Source organism: Heptranchias perlo, chromosome 34, assembly GCF_035084215.1.
Source record: "Heptranchias perlo isolate sHepPer1 chromosome 34, sHepPer1.hap1, whole genome shotgun sequence".
NCBI lineage: Eukaryota > Metazoa > Chordata > Chondrichthyes > Hexanchiformes > Hexanchidae > Heptranchias > Heptranchias perlo.
This window is the reverse complement of record NC_090358.1, coordinates 6,939,532-6,967,415: the sequence shown is the minus strand read 5'-3', so window position 1 is coordinate 6,967,415 and position 27,884 is coordinate 6,939,532. Positions and strand designations below refer to the sequence as shown.

The 27,884-nt window shown below is 46.7% G+C and overlaps 1 protein-coding gene across 1 annotated transcript; it reads right to left on the bottom strand.

Annotated features, from left to right (window-relative positions):
• Positions 1–186: 186 nt before the first annotated feature.
• Positions 187–27,884, bottom strand: LOC137301751 (kelch-like protein 25). Its single transcript, XM_067971371.1, has 3 exons — positions 27,789–27,884; positions 12,292–14,137; positions 187–274 (listed from the first exon to the last, which is right to left on the bottom strand). Exon 2 carries the CDS (start codon positions 14,118–14,120, stop codon positions 12,327–12,329), a length of 1,794 nt encoding a protein of 597 aa, XP_067827472.1. The 5' UTR covers positions 14,121–14,137; positions 27,789–27,884; the 3' UTR covers positions 187–274; positions 12,292–12,326.

Genomic DNA, 27,884 nt, shown 5'->3' with positions numbered 1-27,884 from the left:
CTCCAGGAGCACGCTTGAGCAAATTCCAAAGTTGCCAGGGCAACACCAAGTTAAACGGTTTCTTCCCAATCCCCCGCCCCCTTTCTTCTTCACTTCCTGTAAGCTTCTAAATGACACATCACCTTTCAAACTCCCAGTTACAATAACAGTGACAGTGCTGCTCGTCAGCCAGCCCGGCACGGCTTTCGCAGTCTGCTGCTCGCGGGTCTCGTAGACCAAGGGAAGCCCTTTGTCCCAGATCATTGGAGGGATGGCCGCTTGGTGTGAAAATACCCTGCAAATAAACAAGAACAAAGGGCCACATTGAAAAGAGTGACTACAAACAGTTCACTGTTGGTGACTTGTGACAAGACAGTGAAACAGTGATGAGTTTTTAAACCAAGAGATTGGTATTACGAGAAGCTCGCATCATGTCCAGCGCTGTGTTCTAAACATCTTGAAGCCATGTTACTAATTAGAAACCAGTTAAAAGCAATGTTCCAGGATTCATGGAGGTCAGTTAGGATGCCATTAGTTTAAATGACTGATGATTGATGGTGGGGCGGGGGGAGTGATCTGCGTTGTATTATACGTTTCACACATATGGGTGTCCATGGTAACATTGTACCATTTTTAATATGCTTCAAATCTGTTCATGTTTGACTTTCGTGATCGATATAGAAGCAGACAAAAGTACAAAGAGAGGCAAGCGGGAAGAGACAGAGATACAAACAGTGCAAAAAGGGAGAAAGAAAGGCTGAGAAAGAGACATACCTAGTGAGGGACAAATGTAAGGAATCTTACAACACCAGGTTATAGTCCAAGTTTTATTTGAAAATCACAAGCTTTCGGAGCTTACCTCCTTCGTCAGGTGATGGACCCCAGTCCATCACCGGCATCTCCACAGTGAGGGACAGACAAAGAATAAATAGATTACTGCAAGATTATATCTGCACATTATTTCCCAGAAAATACACAGGCAGGTGATGTTTTACACAGACATCTGTGACTGTTGACTCAGCACCAGTTGCTGACAGAGGAGAAATTATGACCATCCCTCAGATTTTCCTCTACACGGGTGCTGGTGTCCCTAGTTCAGCAGTTAAATGGTAAACAGAGCGGGGCAAGGGAAAAGTGAGGCACAGGTTCAGATACAATGCCAGGCTACTTACCTTAAGGATAAGTTTGCTCAATGCTCTGGTTTGGTTCCGTTCATTTCAGTGGCATTAAGTTCCAGTGAAGAGCAACCAGGGCCAAGGATGAGAATTTGAAAATCGAGGTATTGCTGGACCAGTAGCCATGTAGGTCAGCAAGCACAGGGACGGGTGAATGGGACTTGACAAGGCCTCCAGGGCTTGGGCGAGGGCGGTGCCAGAAGCCAAATTAAACTGGAAAACTGGATGAGGAGTCAAACCAAAAACTGCCAAGAAACCTACATATGTAGAATTTCTATTTGCCTGACAGAGTGCACACACTCTCACGTAGGGACACAACCCACTTATACAAGACCAAAAACCTTTGACACAAGTCGGGAACAGCTAATCTGAGGGGCCCCGCCGAGTACATGTACCTTCCCCCCAACCCTGTGCGCTCAAAAATAGGCACGCCCAACTTTCTGGACCAATGTCTTTGTTTTCTGATCAACAGGGCGTAGAAAGATGGACTTGTATTTAGATAGTGCTTTCTCACCTCGAGCAAGTATCACAAAGCACCTCATATGCAATGAATTACTTCAGTCCAGTGAGTGCTATGTCGGCAAATCCAACAACTATTTTGCACACAACAAGATCCCAAAAACAGCAAGGAGATACCAGAAACTAATTATTCTATTTGATGCTGTTGGTTAGGGAAAGAATGTTGGCTGTGACACTAGGAGAATTCCTTGCTATCCTTCGAATTTTTTTTCATTATTCGTTCATGGGATGTGGGCGTCGCTGGCGAGGCCATCATTTATTGCCCATCCCTAATTGCCCTTGATAAGGTGGTGGTGAGCCGCCTTCTTGAACCGCTGCAATCACTGTGGTGAAGGTTCTCCCATAGTGCTGTTAGGAAGGGAGTTCCAGGATTTTCGCCCAGCGATGATGAAGGAACGGCGATATATTTCCAAGTCGGGATGGTGTGTGACTTGGAGGGGAACGTGCAGGTGGTGTTGTTCCCATGTACCTGCTGCTCTTGTCCTTCTAGGTGGTAGAGGTCACGGGTTTGGGAGGTGCTGTCTAAGAAGCCTTGGCGAGTTGCTGCAGTGCATCCTGTGGATGGTACACACTGCAGCCACAGTGCGCCGGTGGTGAAGGGAGTGAATGTTTAGGGTGGTGGATGGGGTGCCAATCAAGCGGGCTGCTTTGTCCTGGATGGTGTCGAGCTTCTTAAGTGTTGGTGGAGCTGCACTCATCCAGACAAGTGGAGAGTATCCCATCACACTCCTGACTTATGCCACTGAATGCCATGGGGAGGTGGTTAGACTCTTTCTTGTTGGAGCTGGTCATTGCCTGGCACTTGTCTGGCGTGAATGTTACTTGCCACTTATCAGCCCAAGCCTGGATGTTGTCCAGGTCTTGCTGCATGCGGGCTCGGATCTTTAACATCCACCTTAACAGACAGGTGGAGCTTAGGTTTAAAGTTTCATCCAAAGGATGCCAACTCCTGGAGTCCAGTGCTCCCTTAACACTGCATTGAAGAGTCAGTCCAGATTATCCTGAAGCAGGGCTCTAACCCGTGACCTTCTATTCAGAGACAACAGTGCTACCAATCAAGCCAATCTGATATGCAATAAAGAAAGTTATTTTAAAACAAGGAAATACCTCTTAAAAATACATTAAATGTATTTCCCAGTGTAGAAAGCAGTGTGTGTTCTAAGTTTAGTATTTTATAACTAGCCGCAATATTAAAAGAATAGGAGATTCTAAGGAAGAGAGATGTAATGCCCCCTGTGGTCAAATAGACAAGAGACTGCCTCTCGAGACACACATGCAGAATAGGAAGGAACTTGTTGGTTATTGGGAGCCCCTCGAACCAATCAACAGTCCAAATCACTGACTTCAGGAAAGGGGGGGGGGGGGGGGGGGAGTAGAATTTTATGAAAGCTTAAAAATAAGTGAAAATAAAGCCTAATGGAGAGGCGGAGGCATCAAAGTCTGTAACATTTACAACAATCTAGAAGGCTAAAGTTTCTCTTATATGTATAGGCCTGGTCTTTGACACACACTTTCTATGTTCGTGAGTTGAGAAAAAGCCATTGTTCCTCCCTTCCTGTCTAGGTCAGCCATTCTTTAAGGTATTTAGAAGTTCTAATTGCACCTCTCAATAGTATTGCCATTTGATAACTCTCCCTTTCACCTAGCTTAGGAGCCGAACACTGCCCTTTCCGGCTCTCTTTGGAAGGCAAGTCAACAGATGACAAGAAAAATACAAAGAAGCCTTTGAGTGAATGGAAGATCACCTGAATGGTATTGTTAATAGAATCACAGTAAATTTCCCTGGCTTAACAACACAAACACTGCACGACCAGTGCTCTGCTTGTACAAAAGGCATTTCAATGGGAGTACTGTGGGATTGGGTGGTGCAGTGGTTTACATCTTGGCATAGTTTGGTTGGTAACACAACTCTCAGTCAAAAGGCAGTGTGTTCAAGCAGCACTCCAGGACTCAAGCTAAAGTCATAACCATAATGTGACATTCAATGCTCCATTGTCAGAGGGGGTCATTGTTCAGATGAGATGTGAAATCAAGGCACCCTCTGCTTGTTCCAGTGTTTCAGGTGAATATGGCTCCCAGTGTCCCAACGTATTCAATTTAAAATCCTTGTCTTCAATTCCCTCCACAGCCTCCCCCTCTCTAAATTGGAATCTCCTACAGCTTTATTTCCCCTCCCCGTACCCTTGGTCTGTTGACTCTGGCCTGTGCCTCCCCCCTTCCTTCACCCCACCATTGGTAGCAGAGCCCTTAGCTACCTAGGCCCTACCATCTGGAGAAGAGGGGGAAAAAGAGAGAGAAAGTCAAGGGGAAGAAACTGCTCATTTATTTCCCATGAATTCCCCTCAGCTCCCCCTTTACAATTTGTATTAGGTTACAATTGCACAGGCACTAGTGTCACTCTGGTACTTCGTTAGTGACCATTCTTCACGTGTAAACCTAGGCATTGAGTGACGGAAGGCTATTCCACTAAATACTGGGAAGACCAAAGCCATTGTCGTTGGTCCCTGCTGCAAACCCTGTTCCCTAGTCACCGACTCCATCCCTCTCCCTGGCCACTGTCTAAGGCTGAACCAAACCGTTTGGAAACATGCTGAGATGAGTTTCCAACTACATATCCACTCTATCACCAAGACCGCCTACTTCCACCTCCATAACATCTCTCATCTCCATCCCTGCCTCAGCTCATCTGCTACTGAAACCCTTATCCATGCCTTTGTTACCTCTAGATTCGACTATTCCAATGTTCTCCTGGCTGGCCTCCCTCCATAATCTTGAGTTTGTCCAAAACTCTGCTGCCCCTACCCTAACTTGCACCAAGTCCTGTTCACCCATCACCCCTGTGCTTGCTGATCTATATTATCTCCCGGATGGGGAACGCCTCGATTTTAAAATTACCATCCTTGTTTTCAAATCCCTCCATGGCCTCGCCCCTCCCTATCTCTGTAACCTCCTCCAGCCTATAACCCTCAGATCTCTGTGCTCCTCCAATTCTTGCCCCTTGCGCATCCCCGATTTTTAATCGCTACACCATTGGCGGCCGTGCCTTCAGCTGCCTAGGCCCTAAGCTCTGGAATTCCCTCCCTAAACCTCTCCCTTTTAAGTCGCTCCTTAAAACCTACCTCTTTGACCAAGCTTTTGGGCACCTGTCCTAATACCTCCTTATGTAGCTCGGTGTCAAATTTTGTTTGATAACGCTCCTGTGAAGCGCCTTGGGATGTTTTACTACATAAAAGACACTATATAAATGCAAGTTGTTGTTATTATGGAGGGCGTCACCGCCAAGCTCAATAGTAAGGAATCTTACAACACCAGGTTATAGTCCAACAATTTTATTTTAAAATCACAAGCTTTCGGAGATTATCTCCTTCGTCAGGTAAGTAGTGAACAGTAAGTAAGTTCACTACTTACCTGACGAAGGAGATAATCTCTGAAAGCTTGTGATTTTAAAATAAAATTGTTGGACTATAACCTGGTGTTGTAAGATTCCTTAGATTTGTCCACCCCAGTCCATCACCGGCATCTCCACATCAAAGCTCAATAGTGACCTCAAACAACATCTACACATAAGTCACTTTCCAGCAGGGGTCACTGTATAGTGATCAGGAACAAGGAACATGGCTAATTTCTCTCCGTCCCTAACCCAGGGGTGTTGAAGCAAATTACACCTTTGCCAACATCACCACAGATGAGATTAGCTGACTCAGCACAGAGCAGGGATTAAAAGTGGGAGAGTGATCTCCACACTGGGTAGCGTATTTACCGACTGCGCCATCGCAGCGGTGGGGTATGGGTTAATAAATCCCCCATCGCAACAATTTTCAATAACACACAGAGGTACTGCAGCAATCTTTTTTTCCGAATGAGCAGGCAGTGTTATGTAGCCGTGCGGTGCAGCACAGACTTAATGTGACCTGTCTAACAGACAAAGCCCGTCAGACTTGCATTGTTCACACATCACAAAGCACATAATCAGGTCTGTTGTGGTAGAGACCAACTTGACTGGGGACTTGAGAAGGCAACCATTCAATGTGGGGTTCTGAAAGCCTTCTAGTGTCTGCGAGTCTTGCATTAGTTCAGTCCAACCGGAGAGGCGTCAGTCCAACTTAAGTGGGACGACGCATTGTTGACGACCTAGACACAGCTAGCCATTTTCTAAAGCAATTTTGACCCTCAATATAAATCAATTTGCACTCTTGAATCCTTCTTTATCCCTTTGTTCTAATTGTACAGAGTGCTTGTTTAATACAAAAATTAGTTAAAGCCCAACCACTGGCTCAGGGGACTACGTGCAAAGCGGTAGAAAGCCACATCCATTCAGACTAGTAGGGCCCAGATTCAATCACTGAATTGCACAGAGTTAGTCGATCATAGCTCTCAGTTTGCTCCAACTGGTTTCAGTGCCAGTGGGCTAGGCATAGGTTTGGGGGGGGGGGGGCGGGGAAAGGGGAAGGAAGAGGAAAAGAAGTCAGCCAGGGTACCCACTTCTGATAGCTATTCGGTGGTGGCCCCTTGCTGTAAAGTGCACAGGTTTGTGGATGATGGGTGAAGGCAGCATCAGCCCCCCACAGTTGACTCTCACTGAATAAGCTCACACATGGCTGATGACTATTTGGTTATGGTACTGGAGGATGTACCTTCAGGAGAGAAGAAAATTAAATCTTTAAAAAAAAATCACTAAATACACAATAGCACATAATGTATATTATTAATAATATACATGAACAAGTTTGTTTAAGAAGCCCGTTTTACTGCTAAAATTGAGACAGATTTTGATTGTAGAGCTGAGCACGATCAGGACTTTGAGCGATTTAAAGCTCATCACAGTTTTTAGTTCCTCCACAAAGAAAGGAACTGTCCAATTTATGAAGCATCTTTTTTTAGATAGTTATTCTAGGTTGGCCCAGATTTAGCTGCCTTTGCGTTTTGGGATTTCAATCCAAGTTCCCAGCTACATACATTATTAGGGCACTAAGCAATGAGGGATTAACAATGTCATGATCAAAATCGCCTGCTACCTCCTGCTCAATCTCTTCAAAGCATTTTTAATTAACTCTTGCAGGACATGGTCGTCCAGCAACTTTTAGGCTCCATTTGTCTTTGTTTTCTCATTGATTTTCTCAGCTTCTACAGTTTATAAAAAATTTGTTCATGGGATGTGGGAGTCACTGGTGAGGCCAGCATTTATTGCCCAGGCCTTCTTGAACCACTGCAGTCCGTGTGTTGAAGGTTCTCCCATAGTGCTGTTAGGAAGGGAGTTCCAGGATTTTGACCCAGCGACGATGAAGGAACAGCGATATATTTCCAAGTCGGGATGGTGTGTGACTTGGAGGGGAACGTGCAGGTGGTGGTGTTCCCATATATCTGCTGCCCTTGTCCGTCTAGGTGGTAGAGGTCACGGGTTTGGGAGGTGCCGAAGAAGCCTTGGCGAGTTGCTGCAGTGCATCCTGTGGATGGTACACACTGCAGCCACTGTGCGCCGGTGGTGAAGGGAGTGAATATTTAGGGTAGTGGATGGGGTGCCAGTCAAAGCGGGCTGCTTTGTCCTAGATGGTGTCGAGCTTCTTGAGTGTTGTTGGAGCTGCACTCATCCAGACAAGTGGAAAATATTCCATCACACGCCTGACTTGTCTTGTAGATGGTGGAAAGGCTTTGGGGAGTCAGGAGGTGAGTCACTCGCCACAGAATACCCAGCCTCTTACCTGCTCTTGTAGCCACAGTATTTATGTGGCTGGTCCAGTTAAGTTTCTGGTCAATGGTGACCCCCAGGATGTTGATGGTGGGGGATTCAGCGATGGTAATGCCGTTGAATGTCAAGGGGAAGTGGTTGGACACTCTTGTTGGAGATGGTCATTGCCTGGCACTTGTCTGGTACAAATGTTACTTGCCACTTATCAGCCCAAGCCTGGATGTTGTCCAGGTCTTGCGGCATGCGGGCAAGAACTGCTTCATTATCTGAGGAGTTGCAAACGGAACTGAACATTGTGCAATCATCAACGAACATCCCCATTTCTGACCTTATGATGGAGGGAAGGTCATTGATGAAGCAGCTGAAGATGGTTGGGCCTAGAACACTGCCCTGAGGAACTCCTGTAGCAGTGTCCTGGGGCTACCATCTTCCTTTGTACTAGGTATGACGCCAGCCACTGGAGAGTTTTCCCCCTGACTTCAATTTTACTCAGACTCTTTGGTGCCACACTCGGTCAAATGCTGCCTTGATGTCAAGGGCAGTCACTCTCACCTCACCTCTGGAATTCAGCTCTTTTGTCCATGTTTGGACCAAGGCTGTAATGAGGTCTGGCGCCGAGTGGTCCTGGCAGAACCCAAACTGAGCACTGGTGAGTAAGTGCCGCTTGATAGCACTGTTGACGACACCTTCCATCACTTGGTGATGATTGAGAGTAGACTGATGGGACCGTAATTGGCCGGATTGGATTTGTCCTGCTTTTTGTGGACAGGACATATCTGGGCAATTTTCCACAGTCGGATAGATGCCAGTGTTGTAGCTGTACTGGAACAGTTTGGCTACAGGCGCGGCTAGTTCTGAAGCACAAGACTTCAGCACTACGGCTGAGATGTTGTTATGGCCCATAGCCTGGCTACTGTGATAGTGGGGATATCGGGAGGAGGCCGAGATGGATCATCCACTCGGCACTTCTGGCTGAAGACGGTTGCAAACGCTTCAGCCTTGTCTTTTGCACTCCTGTGCTGGACTCTGCCACTATTGAGGATGGGGATGCTTATGGAGCCTCCTCCTCCAGTTAGTTGTTTAATTATCCACCACCATTCACAACTGGATGTGGCAGGGCTGCAGAGCTTTGATCTGATCCGTTGGTTGTGGAGTCGCTGAGCTCTGTCTATAGCATGTTGCTTCTGCTGTTTAGCATGCATGTAGTCCTGAGTTGTAGCTTCACCAGGTTGGCACCTCATTTTTAGGTATGTCTGGTGATGCTCCTGGCATACTCTTCTACATTCCTCATTGAACCAGGGTTGATCCCCTGGCTTGTTGGTAACGGTAGAGTGAGGGATATGCCGGGCCATGAGGTTACAGATTGTGCTGGAATACAATTCTGCTGCTGCTGATGGCCCACAGCGCCTCATGGATGCCCAGTTTTGAGCTGCTCGATCTGTTCTGAATCTAACCCATTTAGCACGGTGATAGTGCCACACAACACGTTGGATGGTGTCCTCAGTGCGAAGACGGGACTTCGTCTCCACGAGGACTGTGCGGTGGTCGCTCCTACCAATACTGTCATGGACAGATGCACCTGCGACAAGTAGACTGGTGAGGACAAGGTCAAGTAGGTTTTTCCCTCATGTTGGTTCGCTCACCACCTGCCTCAGGCCCAGTCTGGCAGTTGTGGTGCTACCGATCCACTCTTGGTGATGGACATTGAAGTCCCCCACCCAGAGTACATTCTGTGCCCTTGCTACCCTCAGTGCTTCCTCCAAGTGGTGCTCAACATGGAGGAGGACTGATTCATCAGCTGAGGGAGGGCGGTAGGTGGTAATCAGCAGGAGGTTTCCTTGCCCACGTTTGGCCTGATGCCATGAGATTTCATGGGGTCCAGAGTCAATGTTGAGGACTCCCAGGGCCACTTCCCCCTGACTCTATATCACTGTGCCGCCACCTCTGGTTGGTCTGTCCTGCCGGTGGGACAGGACATACCCAGGGATGGTGGTGGAAGAGTCTGGTACATTGGTTGAAACGTATGATTCTGAGAGTGTGGCTATGTAAGGCTGTTGCTTGACTAGTCTGTGGGGCAACTCTCCCAATTTTGGCATAAGTCCCCAGATGTTAGTGAGGAGGACTTTGCAGGGTTGACTGGGCTTGGTTTGCCTTTGTTGTGTCCGGTGCCTAGTGGTCCAATGCCGCGTGGTCCATCCGGTTTTATTCTTATGACTTTAACGAGATTGTACAACATCTTTTACAGTTGTCAGTTCCTTGCTGGGTTACAATTCAACGGGTGCAGGTAGGCTTCCAATAGCTCAAGTGCGGAGCTAAATAGCAAATCTCAACAAGCTCTTCAGCCATGAAGGGCATCAAAGCTGAGCCTGACCCATCCTTGCCTGAGGTTCACACACAAGCACTTTTGAGCAGGAGCAGGAACTGGAACTCTAGTTGAATTTTAGCACAAGGGCTACGGAGACCAACTACAATGCCCCAACTGCTGACCTGGCTGAAAGCAAACGGTTAAGCACAGACTAGGGAATCAGACCTGACACCTTCTGGTCTGCATGGTTCGGTGCTACACTAAGCCATTACAAGAAAAGTTTGAGCAAGATTAATTGGAGAAGAACTGAAAAAAGCGGGCAGTTATCAACCTTGGACAAGGAAAGGGAAGGAATTTACTGAGACATGTTCAAATTCGTTGGTATGTCGTGTGATGAGTACATGTTTGCATTACTAAATCAAGATCTCATCAGAAAAGAACTTAAAGACAATTATTGTACAAGAGAGATTGGCTTGATTGGGACACTGCGACATGATACTTTGGCCTGTTCAAAATCGTTGCTGAGGTATTTATGACAGGGGAACCTGAAAATGAAAATGTCAGATTTTTGCTGGGAATGTATCCCGTAATGAAGAAAAAGATACCGATAGAAAATGTAATGGCGCTGGGCATTGTGCACACCAACTTCCCATGAAAAGAATTTAAAATCCTGGCCAAAAAGAGGCAGGACTGACAAGAGTATGAGGCTTTGCTCCATAAGTTCCCCTCCCCCTCACACGTTACCAACGCTTATTATTTACTCTCAAGTTCCACGCTTTGCTGAAGTATTTTTTTTAATTGCTTGTGCTTCGTGTGGGAAGCCTGTAACACAGCTCTTCATGTCCGTTTTTTTACCATCTACGACTGTGGCTCAGGACGTGGAGGAATTCATTGTCAATGAATTTTCACCAGCAACTTAAGCTCCGATGCCATCCCTGCCCTTCCCCCATCCAGTGTGCAACTTGGCAAAGTCAAACCTATGCAAGCAATAGCCTGCTGCCTCGAGAATGGAAAGAGGGCAAAAAAAACTGTACCAATCAGAAGTAAAAGAAATAGTTTGAATTTGAACCGCACCATTTTAGGGTGTCCCATATTAATGAAACCATCATGGTGCTAATTAGTCTGTTTGAGGAAAGGGTCAATGTCTGCCAGTTAATTAAATCCTTTGGGACCAGCCTGTTGCTACGAAAGAAATGCATGTGAATTGTTGCGAAGACATCAATGCTGAATATTTTTACAGTGTATTAGGTGTATGGGCCCATGGAACATTTATAGCTTCCTGAAGAACGCGTCAACTTTTAATCAAGACCACATTAAATCCCTTTTAATTCCCTCCTGCAATTGAAGCTTTAAGGGCCTTAGTAGGAGGTCACAAAGAGCCATAATTTTTAGAATTATGAAGGGTTTCGATAGGGTAGAGAAGACATTTCCACTTGTGGGGGAGTCCAAATCTAGGGGCCGTAAATAAATCCAAAGAGGAATTCAGGAGCAACATCTTTACTCAGTGGCTAGAATGTGGAACTTGCTACCACATGGAGTGGTTGAGGCGAATAGCATGAATGCATTAAAGGAGAAGCTAGATAAGGACATGAGGGAGAAAGGAGTAGAAGGATATGCTGATGAAGAGGGGTGGGAGGAGGCTTGTGTGGAGCATAAACACCAGCCTAGACCTATTGGGCCAAATGGCCTGTTTCTGTGCTGTAAAATTCCAAGTAATGTAATTAGCTTTTCTAACCAAAACATGCTTCAGCATTCAGAATTTTACCCCTATTTTCTCCCCGAGTGCTGTTTGATGAGCACACCATTCCAACTGGCTGTTCTCTATGTGTGAGCCTAGAGAGTGAGTGTAAGCAGGATATTTGACTGTCAAAGGCAACACAACCAGTCCTGAATCTGTTGATGCCCAAAATTCACAGATGTGGAGATGCCGGTGATGGACTGGGGTGGACAAATGTAAGGAATCTTACAACACCAGGTTATAGTCCAAGTTTTATTTGAAAATCACAAGCTTTCGGAGGCTTTCTCCTTCGTCATGTGCGTGAAAGCCTCCGAAAGCTTGTGATTTTCAAATAAAACTGTTGGACTATAACCTGGTGTTGTAAGATTCCTTACATTTGTACACAGGATCAGGCTCAGCTGTGATTTCCTCTCCAGCATTCACTGAGAAGATCCACGCAGTAAGATTGGCCATTTATTAATAAATTTAATTTTATCAAAGTTAATACATTTAAAACAGAAATAGACAGTTTCCTGGAAGTAAGGGGAATTAGGGGTCACGGGGAGCGGGCAGGAAATTGGACATGAATTTAGATTTGAGGTTAGGATCAGATCAGATCAGCCATGATCTTACTGAATGGCGGAGCAGGCTCGAGGGGCCGAATGGCCTACTCCTGCTCCTATTTCTTATGTTCTTCTTTGGGCAATGTACCAGAGGGTTGCTAGTGTCTGCCATGGCTGCACACCCTTCTGGTCAGCATCTTCAGGAGAGGATGAGTGAGGAGAGGATGAGTGAGAAGAGAGATGAGGAAATAAAGAGAGAAAGTAATTTTGGTGTCGACACATTAAACCTTTAAGATGCTAAGGGCTATGCCATCCTCCCTTTAAAAAGGAGGCTACATGACACCTACCTATCTTTTTCCTTCTACTTCGTGTAGAGTGACCGTCAAGCAGGCAAGTCCTTCCATGTGCTGACAAACGCCGTCGGGATAAGCGAGTAGGGCACCGTGGTGATGCTGCTCCAAGTGTCCGAAATAGGGTCATAGCAATCCAGGGTCTTGCACCGCTGGGTTCCGAAGTAGCCCCCGACCACGTAGAGCTTGTTGCCCGAGGCCACGGCGTGGCAGCTCATCCGCTTGGCCGTCATGTCGCCCATCCTGGTCCACTGGTTCAGCTCGCAGTCGAAGCGGTAGGCCGAGGCCGCCGTGAACTCCGTGTCGCCGCCCATGATGAAGATCTGGCTGCCCAGGACGGCGGCGGCCGTGTAGCGCCAGGGCTGGGGGCAGACGGCCGCCACCGCCCACCGGTTCTCCCGCGGGTCGTAGCACTGGACCTTCGACACCTTGTCCCGGTGGATGCTGGTGCCGCCGAACACGAACAGCTTGAGCTTGGCGCTCACCACCGCCGCGTTGCTGACGCCGTCGCGCAGCGGCGCCACCATGGCCCAGGCGTTGGCGGCCGGCTCGTACCTCTCCACCTGCTTCAGCGACACCGACGGCGAGGCCGGGAAGACGCCGGCCACGGCCGTGTGGCCGCCCACCGCGTACAGGCCGCCCTGCAGCTCCGACGAGCCGTGGCCGAAACGGGCCACCAGCATCGGCGCGGCCTTGGCCCAGTCGCCGCGCGACGTGTCGTAGACCCAGACGTCTCGCGAGACCCCGTTCTCCCAGCCCCGCCCCCCGCTGACGTAGACCTTGCGGCCGATGGCGCACGCGCTGAACTCCTTGCGCGGGCTGGGCAGCTCGGCCCGCGGGACGATCCGCCGGGCCTGGTGGTCGAGCTGGTAGATCTTGTCGCACATGAAGGTCTGGCCGCCCAGGATCAGCAGCGAGTGCCCGGCTTTGCGGGGCCGGGCGCAGGGGCTCAGCACCGCCGGCTCGCCGTGGCGCAGGATCCGCTCCCTGCAGCGCAGCGCCTCGTCGACGACCCGCCGGCTCCGCTGGTCGTCGACCGTGAGCAGCGGGTCGCGCGCCACCGCCTGCTCGAGGTAACCGGAAGGCAGCAGCGCCAACCGGATGTGCGCCAGCAGGCCCGGCAGGCAGGCCCGCCGGTTCTCGGCGTCGTGCCGGACCCACCTCATGACGGCGTCGTGGACCACCCGCTCGTCCTCGGCCTCCAGCTCGTCGCAGGCGATGAGCTCGGCCAGCTTGCCCTCGGGCAGGCCGTAGAAGTCGTCGCCCTGCCCCACGGCCTGGAAGTGGGCCAGGCACATCCCCCACGCCAGCTCGTACAGCCGCCGGCACTGGTGGGCGTCCGACAGCAGCATCAGGCCCAGGCAGTTGGAAGGCCGCAGGTGCTTCTCCAGGAACTCCGCCGCCGCCTCCCGCACGTCGTGGAACTGCAGCATGTCGCCGGCCTGCAGCAGCGACTCGGCGTTCTCCTCGCTGATGGTCAGCCGCGAGGAGTAGGCGTAGTCGAGCAGCAGCTCCAGCACCTCCGGGTGGACGCTGTCGTGGAAGTTGACCTCGCCGTCCGTGCTTTCCCGCAGGCCGTTGCTGAACATGGCCTCGAAGTAGCGGCTGCAGGCGGCCAGCACGGCCCGGTGGCAGAGGAAGGAGCGGCTGCCGGCCCACAGCGTCACGTCGGTGAAGAGGCCCTGCTTCCGCAGGGTGTTGAGGTGGGTGAGGACACTGTCCGGGTGAGAGACCTTGTGGAACAGCGAGCTGTTCGTCGACCCGTTGCTGTTACGGGACTTGCAGTTCTCGTGCACGCTCACCGACATGGCCGGACCCCACAGCATTGGCACCCGGGATTACTCTGCAAAAAGAATGATGCAGAAACAAACATGTTTTAGGGGCTGAATTAACACACTTCACATAGATAATCCCACTGGAGTAATGATGCAAAAAAAACCAAACATTTTAGGATTTTGAAGAACATGGTTCAGTTAACAGCTAAACTTCCCGAAGCAATGGTGCAAAAAACAAACGCGATTATTTAAGGGTTTGAAGGAAGTCGTTCAATTAACTTCAGAGAATCACCCTGGCGTAATGGTGCAAAACAAACCTGTTTTAGGTTTGAAGAACATGGTTCAATTAACAACTCAGAGAAATATCCCGCAGCAATCTGCAGGGCAGGAAAAAACGATGGAGACTTGAGCTACAGAATAAGGAATGGAAGGTACAATCCCAGCAGAATGGAGAGATTTCAAAAGTAGGCTTGTAAGGCAGTGAGATGAGAGTTTTGCAGCCTTAACTAGGGTTAGGGCTCCACTGTTGGTAAAGATACTGCACAGTGTGGGTACTCCACTATATAGCCCAAACGGGTCCTAGGTTTCTCCCATCATCTGTGCTGAGTTATCTTATCTAAGCCGGGATGGGATATGGGGGGGGGGGGGGGGGATGACAAACAAACAATCAGATGACTAGAGTATGTGTACAGGCATTGGGTGAAGACAGTATTGGGTTTAGGTCTGATGAGCCCCGTGGCTGAATAGTCTGCTAATACTCACTATCTAGCCTGACCAAGAATGGTCACCTGCATGAGTCAGCCATTTCAGGAAGGAAGGGAGGAAAAATCAAAATAGGGAGTCTTCCCATCTGTAGCCAATTAAAAAGAACAGTTTAAAAATAAACTTGTCCTTTGTTAATGCTTGTGTTGGTTTTTGATTGTGGAATAATTTATTGTTTGAACAGTGAGTGTTGATTACCTCACTAGTGGAAGGAGTTAGGTTAACAGTAACGGAATTAAACAAACATTCTCCCCCAATCACAAGACAGGCAAAAAAAAACTGAAAAAGTGACATACTTCTGCTTTCACACTTGGCCTCATCAATACCTCCCAGCCAGCTCTACACCCCAGGTAAGTCAACATTTACAGCTTAAAGCAGGGTAGCAAAAGGGAACCACTTTAAACCCAACTATGCTTAATTTTGAACTGATTTTACGTTGGTCTTAGGTGCATATATGCTGGATTTGCTAAGAATAGTTGCCAGGAAGACCCAGTCCAGTAAGCTTCAATCAGGGTTGGCAGTTTCTGTGCAGGACCCACGTGTCAGAATCAAGAGCATGATCACCCTTCTGGGGCCACGGTTTAAGCAGCTTTTTAAAAAAATTCTTAACTCAAGACTTAATTTTTTTTTTAATTATATAATCTGGAGCAACTCCCTCTATTTGTCAACAGACAATAAGTGGAACGAAAATTATGGAATGTTGGTTGCAGTAGCTACTTACTGTGCCAGGAGTGGTCATAACTTGGTGTACAAACAGAAAAATAAACAAGTTTCCCTAATGGCCTAGTGAGTAACAGCATCATCTGGTGTCACGCTGAGTCATTTCGACCAGAAGATTCCAGGTTCAATTCGTGGCCTATGATGAACTAGCTGATCTCAGCTGGGGCTGCAATTGGGGCACTGATTGGCCTCAGCACCCCTGGGAGGGGAGACAGTCAGACTTCCTACTCCTGATCTCTATCCAGTCTGGATATCACGGGAGGACAGAAGTCAACTCAGCTGTAATGATTTCCACAACCCAACAACCTCTCTCTACTCCTATCTAGCTTCAGACAATGAGGTGTTGAGCAATGTGCGCTATTGGGACTCTGCCTTTTTGTTCCTCAAAACAGTGACAATCCCTCTTTAAAACATACTGTAATAGCAGGCCTAGAAAGTTCTGGAACATGGCCACTTGTTTACGCAGGCCTCATCACAAAATGAAAGATGACCTTTTAAAACAAAATAAAGATCACAGGACCCAATAATGTTCTGTTTGCAATGCATTCTACTGTAATACCAGGCCTGGAAAGTTCTAGATAATGGCTGTTTGTTTACTTGGGCCTCATCACGTACTGAAAGAAAACCTTTTAAAACACAAGAAGCTCACAAGACCCAACAATTTCATGGTCACAAACTCGATGAAAGTTTGAAATAGGAGAATCTCTTGTCAGTTAGTTCTTTCTCCTCCTTATTCCTCCTCTCTCCCCCTGCCCCGCCCATGAAGGTGCTGGCTCATGTCAAGGTTTGGTTCCACAGTTACTGTGCACCCTCAAGCTAAATGGCTATTCTTCATTCACAAGCCTGGACAATGTGTTGGCAGCCCTCACTGGAAGGAGTGCATGTGGTCAGATACGGGCAGAATCAGACTAGCGTGTGGTACCCACCACAACCCAACAACCTGCTGACGCACACTGTTTAGGCATCCCTGAAGAAAGGCCGCAATTACGTAGAACCACACCTCAACCTGTTTGAGCACCTTTGAGCAATGTGTTTGTGGGTGGGGGGGGGGTAAGGGGAGGGAGGGAGAGGGAGAGGGAACATTACAAAAAAGTCAATCAGCATTTGAAAGAAAGATGAGAACCGTAGATTTCTGCTGGAAGGGTGCCATCTGAAAGCTTAACCTGTCTTTTCTCCGCTGGTGCAATTCCAGCATTTTCTGATTTTATTTCTGACTTCCAGCATTCCTGGCTTTTCTTTCCATTTGCCACATCTCAAAACTTTGAGCAAGCTTCCCTCAAAAGGGCTTCCTCCTCAAAAAGGTCAGAGGTTAACTTATCAGTGGTCACCGGTATGGAAAATGCCTATACGGTATCTGTTCTTTCCACAAATTTCATAAAAATGAAGGACACTCTGAATTCCAGAGATGTAACTTAGGGGAGAACTCAATATTTTGTGGTTTAATGCTTAGCTTACTCCAGTCTGCACTATTTAGCACAGTCAGTAATCTGTCTAAAATGATGACTGTGTTAAATAGCAAAATCAGAAATGAACACAAAACACTCTGAAAATTGCCCACCATCATGACTGTTCACTATAGCCTGACAGTGTTGTGTGTATGGCTTAGAATGCTAAGCAAGGGTCCTTGACATCCTTCACTTAACAGGGAATTTTACAGTACGGTGTTATCCAATTCACACAGTCCTCATTACAGCATGGCACCAGCTTGCTAATTAAAGCCAATTCAGTTCTGTCAAATGAACATTTGGGTAGATACCATGCCCCTCTGTTCAACACACCCATCCATGTTTGATGGAGTATACAGTCTGATTACTCCACTCCTATTCCTCTCCCAATGCTCCTCTGGAGCTGATGGCTAGACAGGCCCGACAAATCACCCACATTTGGCGGCGGTCTTGTGCGCGAGATTGCAATTTCCCCTTAGTCCACCAGATGATTGCAATCTCGTGCCTTCGCAATGTCAGTAAAGCCTGGCTTTGCAGTTTTCCTAACTGGAACTCAAATTAAAAAGAAAATATTTTTATTTACATAGCACCTTGTCGCTTTGTGGGAAGGTCTCAAAGTGCCTCACCCAATGAATCACTTTTTGAGGTGCAGTGATTATTATATAGGCAGACACCACAGTCATTCTGCATCAGCAACATCTCAAAACAGCAGTGAGATGAACTGGCAGTTTGCTTGTTTTTTGTTTTATTTGTTGAGGGAGGAATGTTGGCAAGGACACAAAGAACTTTGTTCTTCACGGGATTGTTTGTAAAGATCCAAACAGGGCCTTGTGTTTTTTATTAAAATTATCTCACGGGCTGTGGGTGACACGGACAAGGCTGGCATTTATTGCCCATCTCTAGTTGCTCTGAGAAGGTGGATGGGCCACCTTCTTGACACACCACAGTTCTTGTGGTGGTGGTGGTGGTCCCACAATGGTGTTAATGAGGAAGGTCCAGGATTTTGACCCAGTGACAATGAAGGAACAGTGAAATAGATCCAAGTCAGGATGGTGTGTAACCTGGAGGTGAAGGTGTTCATGATCTTGCTGCTCTTGACCTATACTGGTGATAGAGGTCACAGAGCTGGGAGGTGGGGAAGTAAAATCGATAAGTTGCTGCAGTGCATCTGGTAGACAGTAAGTATGGCAGACGGGGAGGGGGTGGGTATTGAGTCTCACGTAAAGGATGGCACCTCCAACAACAAGCACTCCCTTGGTATGATTTGGGAACATCAGCTAGTAGATGAGGAGCTGAAACCCACAACCTTCTGACCCAGAGGCAGCAAGTGTGCCGTCAACCAGGCCAAGCTGACAGTTTTCCGAGGAGCTATGTGATGAATGTTGCCTGTCACGTGTTTGTTATGTTTTTGGGTTGAGGCAACACTTTGGGTATGTGGTGGGCTCATCAACAAAAATTCCAGGCCAAGGATTTTGCCTGATGTCAACACGTGCCAATTTCATCCTCCTTTCCCGCTCCGGAGGGGGTGGGAAGAAGGAAGCTTCTGCTTAATGCCCAAGATCGGGATCTCACAGGAACTGTGGACATTGGTGAACATTGGAACTTCGCAAGCACATTCCTGCAGTCTACAGCTCCTTGGCACATCACACACCCAGAATCACAAAACTTCTGACTCAAAGTAAATATCTTGGTGAAAGCCAAAGACAGATACAGTAAACATTTCTTTGTAAATTCTCACTTTATCTGGCAGGTTAAACAATGTCTGTTTCAATTCTGCATGATTTCATCCCAGCAACTTCCTCCTAAATCAAGGCCAGGCAGATATCAGAACCTTGATTCAGTCAGAAATATGCATAGTGCCAGAATTTAATTTTCTTCATCCTGCAGGGCTCAGAGATTAAACACAGCAGGATGAAAAACTAGGGCTGGGAAAAAAAAATCCTTCAAAGTTTGCACTAGTAAAACACAAGCATAAAAGGGTGAGAAAATTCCCACTTATAGAGGGTAGATAGAAATAGTAGGAATCAGGAGCTAATGTTGTCTCCTAGGGCTCTGCTTGATTGCCTGAATAGGGCAGAGAGAAATTTTCTCATACTCTCAAAAATACAGAGAATACGTTTTTTTTAATAAAAAGTCTCCGGGGAGATTGCATGACTAGGGAATGGGTAATTGATGAACATAGCTGTATCATATCTGAATGCGGCAGGTTTGATGACCCAGTTTGTCTTTCCCCTGCCTTCTTTTCATACATATGTGGGGTCCATTAATGCTTGCCACATCCACTAGATTTGGCCATGGGAGCCAAACCCAATGCTGTCCCCTCCTGACATGCACTCATAGCATTTCCAGCAGGTGTCACCCTAAGTGGCAATGAGGAGCGAGAACCCTGGCTGATGTTATTTCCCCGCCTCCCATCTGGCCTAAGGGACACAGGGTCCATGTGGTGCTAATCAGCACTCCCTATTGAGGCTAGTACACAAAAATTGGTTAATTGGAGGGGTAGGGTACAAGATGGCTGCCAGCACCCATGGGACTGTACATCAGAATGAGGGTGGCAGCTTTCTAGCCCTGTTTAAGGATTGGTGAAAGGTTGCATGATGACTTTTCTGAGCGATGTTTTACTGCATCCAGGGAGTGTGGAATGAATGATTCACACCGACATCTATAATGCACGAGATTCCACTGACAGATCGCAGACAAAATATTTGCAGTGGACTTGTCTGTAGGACTCCAGGATTTGGAGAAATCTTATCACAGCCAGCAGACATGAAGGGATAGCAATCAAGAGCAGGCTCTTCAAAATAATTAGACATATGGGAAAATAGCATTACCATTAAACTGACGTCAGTATGTAAATACAGTGTAAACAAGTAAAAATGTTAAACTCAAGCCCCAATGTAGAGTGTGTTTTTTTTAATATATCATTTCATTTTCTGCCCCCCTGTCATGAACACACTGATTTCGCCCTTCAGGACAGCGAGGATCAAACATGCTCTTCCATCATGGGGGGGGCATCACTATTGAGCTCAATCCTGTCCTCTCCTAACACCTACACCTGCGCTCACTGCATAGACATCAGCAGAACCTCACCCCTGCTATAGCCCAGGGGCAACAAGCAAATTGCCCTGTCTGAGCCACTCCACTTTAAGGAAAACAAAATACCTCGGATATAAAAAGTGACTGCAAATTGAATCCATTGAACACGGTGGGGGAAGAGGGGGTAGAAACTGGCGCGGGTCGCGCCCGATTTCTGTGCACAAAATCAGGGTTAGCGGGACCAATTTCAGGTGGTGGTATCCCTCATATCCAATCCCCCACAGAAGTGCCCATAGCGTCCACCTGAACCAGATGTTCAACCTCTTGGTAATGCTCCTCGGGGCCTAATGCCAATTTAAGTACCCCAATGTCAAACTGGACAAAAACTGTCCTGCGGAGTTTTTCCCCCAAGTCTACAGTGGCCTAACCTGTGGTCCTTAAAGGGGCCACTGGAGGCAGCCAAAGAGTTCTTTTTATTTTACTAACCTGAATGTGGAGCCAGGAGGAACAGTGCACTACTGATTGCCAGCTTGTGCTCGCCCCCCCACCACCCCCCTCCCATTATTTATCCCCTTCCCCCTGGAGGACAGCCACAGCTGACCCAAATTGATCACCTCCAAACCGGCGAGCTGGATTGGGATGTCCGATCGGCATCCACAGCTTGCTGGTTAAATGCAGATGAGGCCCAGACATATGCCGGCATGGTCAGCAATCACTCCGCTGACTCACGTCCAATTTCTAGCCCAGGGACTTTAAAATTCAACCAAACAGTGGAACACAATTTAGTAATCTTATTGGATTTGGACGCAAAAAACAAATGGAAAAGTTGTAAAAATGACAGCAATCATTTAAGTTAGTGATTGGACCACCTTATAATATTCTGAACACAAAAAAAGATACAAGTTGCATTTCCATAGTGCCTTCTCATACCACTCAAACATCTCAAAACACTTCACATACGATGAATTACTTCGAAGTGCATTGTTATGTAGGCAAACATGTCAATCATTTTGCAAAAAGCAAGATCCCACAAGCAGCAATGAGATAAATGACCAATTATTTTGCTGGTTAAGGGAGTAATTTTGGCCACAACTCCCTGCTCTTCTTCGAGTCATGCTTTGGAATCTTTTACATCCACAAGAACAGGCAGGCAGGGTCACGTCATCCAAAGGACAATGCAGCTCTCTCAAGTGCCACAGCCTATGCTATTTGCTCAATTCCTGGAGCTGGGCTTGAACCCACAACCTTCTGACTTCCGAGAAAACTCCTCCCAGACAGAGGCGTTTAGTGTAGTGTGACAAGGAGGAGCACGGTTCTTTATCAGTACCTTCAAAAATATTTGTCATTTTGAGGTTAAATCAGAAACTGACCTCAGTCTGCTGGAATCCTAACTTTCTATCACATGAAGGCTTTCAGTTTTGCCAGAAGGTTTAATGAAATACATGGAAACAGGCCATTCGGCCCAACCAGTCCATGTCAGCATTTAGCCTCCACCTGAGCAAATAGTCCTAATCATATTTATCCACCCTGTTCCTAATCCCTTTATCCCCTATCCTTCATCCACCTATCCAATCTAATCTTGAATGTTGACATCATTTCTGCTTCAATCACTAACCCTGAATGTGGATTCCACAACATCAGAACTCTTGTGTAAAGAGGTTTTGCATGCTCTTTGTTTTAAATCTCTTTACATTTAATCTTGTATCTACGGCTCCTCATTCTAGACCCCTCAACAACTAGAAAGTCTGCCTCATCAGTACCATGTCCCATCCTTCTATAATTTTAAACACTTCTAGCATATCGCCCCGTAATCTGCATTGTTCTAGCAAAAAAATGCCCCAATTTTTTGTTAAGACTTTCTTCAAATCAGAAACAAGAACTCAACTCAAAAAACAGAGGTCCTTGGAATCAGCCACTCCAAAATATTACAACGATAATTGAATGTCTGTTTTGTCAACTCTCCTATTTGGTAAATAAGCACTGGACACACAGGCCGCTGAAAGATCATCTCCAGCTTGTTTCAGTTCATTACACATCGATTCCGACATTATTCACTGATGGGCCCGCGAGTAGGAAGGTACTTTTTTTTTGAAAAAATTGATCTAGCAGTAAACACATTCAAGGTCAGGGTCCCAAAGCACTGCACCAGCCCTGGATGTCAGCCAGTGAAAGAGCTGGCCTGGGGCTATAGCTGCACTTAGCATTAGTGGAATATCCTGGCCTGCTCCAGCTCTCATTGGAAATAACCTACTTTATCAAGAACTGGGACAAAGCTTCTTTGTGTTTGCAAGCTCTTGTCTCGGCAACATTACCAAGGTACTGCAGAGTAAATGCACCTTCTGTACCCATTCCAACGTGGCCTTGATAGCCAAGTAATGCGAGATGCATGCTGCAGGGGAATGTCCCATAATGTACTCCAAACTCCCCGCCCCCCCCCCCCCCCCCCACCAGTGGCTCAGCTACTTGCTGCCTTAAACCAGAACCAAACAAACAGAGCAGAAGATGCCACGTTGAATCCCTGGTCTATGCTGGATTAACTGATCTCAGCCGGGACAGTTCTTCAGATGGGACAATTGAGTCCGTATTAAGGAGGGTGGGTGGGGTGGAGTGAATCATCCAGGATTCCCACTCCTGATTGGTATCTAGTGACCATTTCCTGAAATAGGTTTCGGCCAAGGACTGCATCAAGCTCAACCGTAATGTGCTCCCCATGGACGAACAGCCGGCCGACACTTACTTTCAAGGCTTGCAGATGAAGAATGGCCCTTTAGGCCTGGAACCAGAGAGTGTCCAAGTCATATCCCAGCATAGTCTTCAGAAAAAGGTGAAAATTCACAAAACAGAAATTAAGAGTGGAATATCCTGCATAAAGTCCTGCTCACCCACCACTCCTATCTTGCTCCTTATCCCACAAGGCATTGAAATAAAACACCTAGTTCTCAACTTCAAATCTTTGCCTGGCCATGCTCCGCTATTTCTGGAGCCTTACATCTCTTCCCTGCACTCTTTGCATCTCCGGCCCTGGTTTTCTGTACATCCTCTCCCTTCACCTCACCACTGGTGATAGAGCCTTCAGCAGCTACAGCCACACTAACTCTCTCTAAACCCCTCTGCCTCTCCTTCACTCCCTGCTTTTAAAAGTTTTAAAACCCATCTTTTTGGCTAAGCTTTTGGTCACCTCCTAAATCTCCCACCACGGCTTGACATCCTTGAGATGTTTTGCCCCTAAAGACTCCCATATAACTGCAAGTTGTGATTTTACTGTTAATTTTATTCAGCTCAAAACACACCGATGGTTTGTTCTATATAAGGGCGCACACAAGTACAGGTTAACCATGCGATCACCACTTACACTCTATTCAGTGAGTACGTCAGCATTTGTTCCAAATCTGACTTCAGTAAATCAACAGCACTGACAGAATTAACCTCCCCATAACAGAAAAACCGTAGCTTTTACAAGTCAAATCAATGTATCATACTTCAATATTAACTCTCACCTTGCTGAACAAATAGGGGCTCTGATCCCCAGTCAGTGTTGAGTTAGTTCTCAAGCTGTATTGGTGGAATCATACCATGGAAGGATGAACAAGATGTGCTGATTAGCGTCCTTCATATATACTTATCTCTAATCTCTGCAACACAGCTTCTGGCAACTAACTCCACACTGACTGGGGATCAGAGTTCCCATTTATTCAGGTGGGTTAAGAGTTAATTTTGACATAAGATATTAATGGTCCTGATTGACTGGAGAGAGCTATGGTTTACCCATCATCGGGAGGTTGATTCTGTTAGTGCAGCTGATTCCACTGGATTAACAGCTTGTTTCAGGCACCAACACTCTGAGGGATGGGTGGCATTTGTAACCTGCTCGAACTTTCTCCGCTGGCAACCTCCGCCTGTCAGGAGTCTTCAACTATGCAGCCCACCCACCACCCCCTCATTAAAAGTCAATACTTCAGGAGGAGGAGAGAAAACTGAATGAAAACAGGAGCTGTGCGTGATTGTTATACTGTGACCCGCACTTTAATGGTTAAGTTGAGTAACATAGGTCCAATGGACTTGGCCAACGGACAGGTAATGATACACTCTGCTTCTCCTATCTCCCAGGATAGTTTTACCAATTTGCAGCAGGTGGCTTGTCTTTGATTTCAGTCACAGAGCTCTCTTTTTTTAATATAAAGTGCCCACATTAAGCAGATGTCTGTGGCAGGGGTTTTCCTGCTGAGCCGAAGCAAACAGGCTGGTTTGAAACTGTAGCACTCCTGAGCTATCAACAACATCTGCAGTCACCCTCGCTACTGTGGAAAATTTCCCGGGGGGCCCCAACTCCATAAGAACACAAGGTGTCACCTTCTGTCCCTCCATACGGTGAGAGGACCATGAATGCAGAGAGGTTGGTGGATGATCAGTCTCACATTTGTATACAGGCTGTCCTTACTACCCCCTCCAATATAAATGGAAGTGCACTCAGAGACCAACACACCCAAGAGATGGGTAGCATTTGTAACCTAAACAAACTTTGTTCCTCCTCTCTGCAACTTCTGTCCAACTGTGGGTCTGCTAATTGAGGTGTTTAAGATAACTAAAAACGTGTTGATAGGATAGATAGAGAGAAACTATCCTCTGGTGGGTAAGTCCAAACATAAGCACAACCTTACAATTAGAGCTAGGCCATTCAGGTAATGCCAGGAAGCACTTCTTCACACAAAGGGTAGTGGAATTCTAGAACCCTGCTCCTCTTCTCCCCTCCCCCCCCAAAATAAGCATTTGTTGAGGCTAGGGTTCAATTAAAAATTTCAAAACTGAGATTAATAGATTTTTGTTAGGTAAGGGTTATGGAACCATGACAGATAGAGATCAACCATGATCTAATTGAATGGCAGAACAGGCTCGAGGGGCTGAATGGCCGACTCATGTTCCTAAGCTCCACCACTGGTGATACAGCTTTCAGCCATCATGTCCCTGCACTCAAACTCCTTCTCCTTCTCGCCTCTCACCCTACCTCTTCGATTTCACCATTGGTCACTTCCCCTCAACTCCTGGTCAGTTTCCAAATCCTCCCTACTGGGGACTTTTTGCCATATTAAAGGTTGGAATTGGTTGCTTGTTACTTATTGGTGGTGGTGTTGTTAAGCATTACCCTGATCCAAAGAGCATTTGCCTCTGCACTCCCTCAAAATGTTCTCAACACCCATCTCTTCCACTTAGGTTAGTATTTATTTCAGTGTAGCAGTGAATGAGCTGAAAACTAACAAAACCAGCCAGCTCAGGGAGATCAAAATGTCCCTGGACTTTCCAGTGGTCGAAGGGTGAAGTTGGGAACATCTTTTGTTAACCAGGGTCATCCTTCTAGAGTGAAAACAGTATCTACAGTAAGATTAGGTTGAATTTGCAAACTTCATTTGAATCCAATCAATAGCATAATATGGTGATGAGGTCCCTTTGCTGCATTTCAAACACAACACAATTTGACTGTAACAAGCTTAGCTTCTTGTCCATGATTACCTTCAAGAACAAAGTGCAGCTTTGAACCTAGTCAGTGGAATGCTTTGTACTTGAAATGTGTCTTAGACTGAATCCCTTGGTTTACAAGATGTAACTGGAAGTATAAACTAAACACTCCCGATTGGTTTTGTGTCTAAATGCACCATCTGGCACAATGCTGAGCCATACAATCAGGAGGTTCCACGTATAATCCTGGGCTGTGCCAAGTCAACCTATCTCACTAACAATAAAGATGCTACAATTAGCTTTGGTGACCCTCGGTTAGAGAAAGAGAAAAAAAAGTCAGCCAGGATTCCCACTCCCAATCCCTATGCAGGGACTCTGCTGGAAATTGCGTGTGTGCAGACGTTGGGTGATGCCAGGATTGGACTTGGCTATGATGCCTACGTGGTCAGATAGCCTGCCCACATTCACTGTCCTGGATCACACATGAAGAATGGCGACTTGGGTGAGGTACCAGAGGGCAGTCAGTGCCTGTGGAGCTGTGCCCCAACAAGATTGCAGCTATGAGAGGAGGGCAGAAACTCCCCCCCCCCCTCCGCCCCGACACACACACGCGCACACACAAAGAATTGTAAAAGAGGAAAAAACAACACATGTGTCTTCTAGATGTGATCTCAGTCATGACTCTGAACTCTGACCAGCAATGGTTCACAATCCAACTGCAATCTAGAAATGCAGCATATCCCAGTCAGACCAGCTTAGGCATCTTCCCCTACCCACCAATATCATCGGCAGACAGCAAGAACATTTCATTTTTCAGATATCAGCACCACAGCTGAGAATTATAGTTCCTGATAAGAATAAAAAGGTAGCGAGATTGCAAGATATCCTTGCATTCCTACAGCATCTTATCATGTCTCTTAGAAACATCTCAAAAGGGCTTCATATAGACAAAGGCAGCAACTATTTTGCACACAGCAAGATCCCACCAATGGCAATAAATGAATGACTGGTTAATCGGTTTCTAGTGGTTTGTTTGAGGGAGAAATGTTAGCCAGGACACCAGGAAAGACCATCATTCTTCAAACAGTGGTGTGGAATCTTCAATAGCCACCTGAATAGGCATCTATCATTTTAACAATCACCTCCCAACAGTGCAGCACACCCTCAATAATTCACTGGAGTGCCAGGCTAGATTATGTGCTCGAGTCCTGAAGTCTGAACCCACTACATTCAGACCCAAGCTGGCCAGTATTAGGATGCTTTTTTAAAAAAAAATACAGAAAATTAACTTGTCCCCTGTAGCTCACTGATCTTTATTGAAAGATAATGAATAAATTAACTTACAGAAAGTCAATTTTCGACACAAGGCACATTTGTAGAATTTTCAGGGGATAGGGCGTCTGAGATGAAACCATTTTCAAGAGTTCCAGAAATGCTTTGTTAATATTTTTAATGAAGCCACAGCCGAGATCAACCCGGTTCTCATCTGACAATCCCACACAATTACGTTCCAGCAAGGTTCACTGGACAGCGATCAGGAGCAGGGTGATTTTCCGTACCCCCAGCCCCTTTCCACCTCAGGGACACTGAGGCCAGTTGCTGCACGAGGAGGGATGCAAATCGTGTGGGGAACAATATTGCTTCGATCCCGCTACAGAATGCCGCTCTCCCCCCCTCGTTCATACTGACCCAGACAAAAATAAACGGTTAAAAATCACGCTCAATCAGCATTTTGAGAGGTAAAGCATACCGAAAACGTGAATTGTACGAGAGAGCTTTACAGAAGTACGACCCTTTTCATTGCAAAAAATAAACCGTATCTGTCTCTTTGGTCACCACAGGCCTAGTTCTTAAACTGCAGTGAGAATACTTTTCCCCAGTGAACAGATAAATAAATTGAATTTAAACACAAACACAGAGATAAGGTGCATTATCAAACAGGGGATCGCAAGGGCAGCAAAACCTAAGGCGTCAATCGTCGAATCATTCATAAATAAACAAACAAAAAAAAAAGAACCCACACCGAATTCAACCCATAGATGGATTCGGACAACATGCCTCTCTCCGTCCGCGATCGAGTCGACAGATTTAACTAAAAAGCCTTTGAAATCATTGCATTAGGAACTTTGCTGAAGCCCCCGGTCGCTCTGCAGAGAGCCCAGCGATGTTATGTTTCAGCAAGGGGTTGGATCCATCCCAACGAGCCCCGAAAAATCCCTTTTTGGGATCAACTTGATTTTTTGTTTGTTGGAAATAATAAGTTTTAAATGTTCTTTTGTTTTTTTGTTTCTAAGCGGCTACTCACGGCTGGGTAGGACGGTCATGTCCCCAGGTATCGAGAATTAGTGCAGGATTCCCATCGAATGTATCTTTGTAACTCACACTGGATACAGTTGGGAGG

What these genes read in the sequence shown, in the direction of transcription:
- LOC137301751 (XM_067971371.1), bottom strand. Translation starts at nt 14,120, where the DNA reads ATGCTGTGGGGTCCGGCCATGTCGGTGAGCGTGCACGAGAACTGCAAG.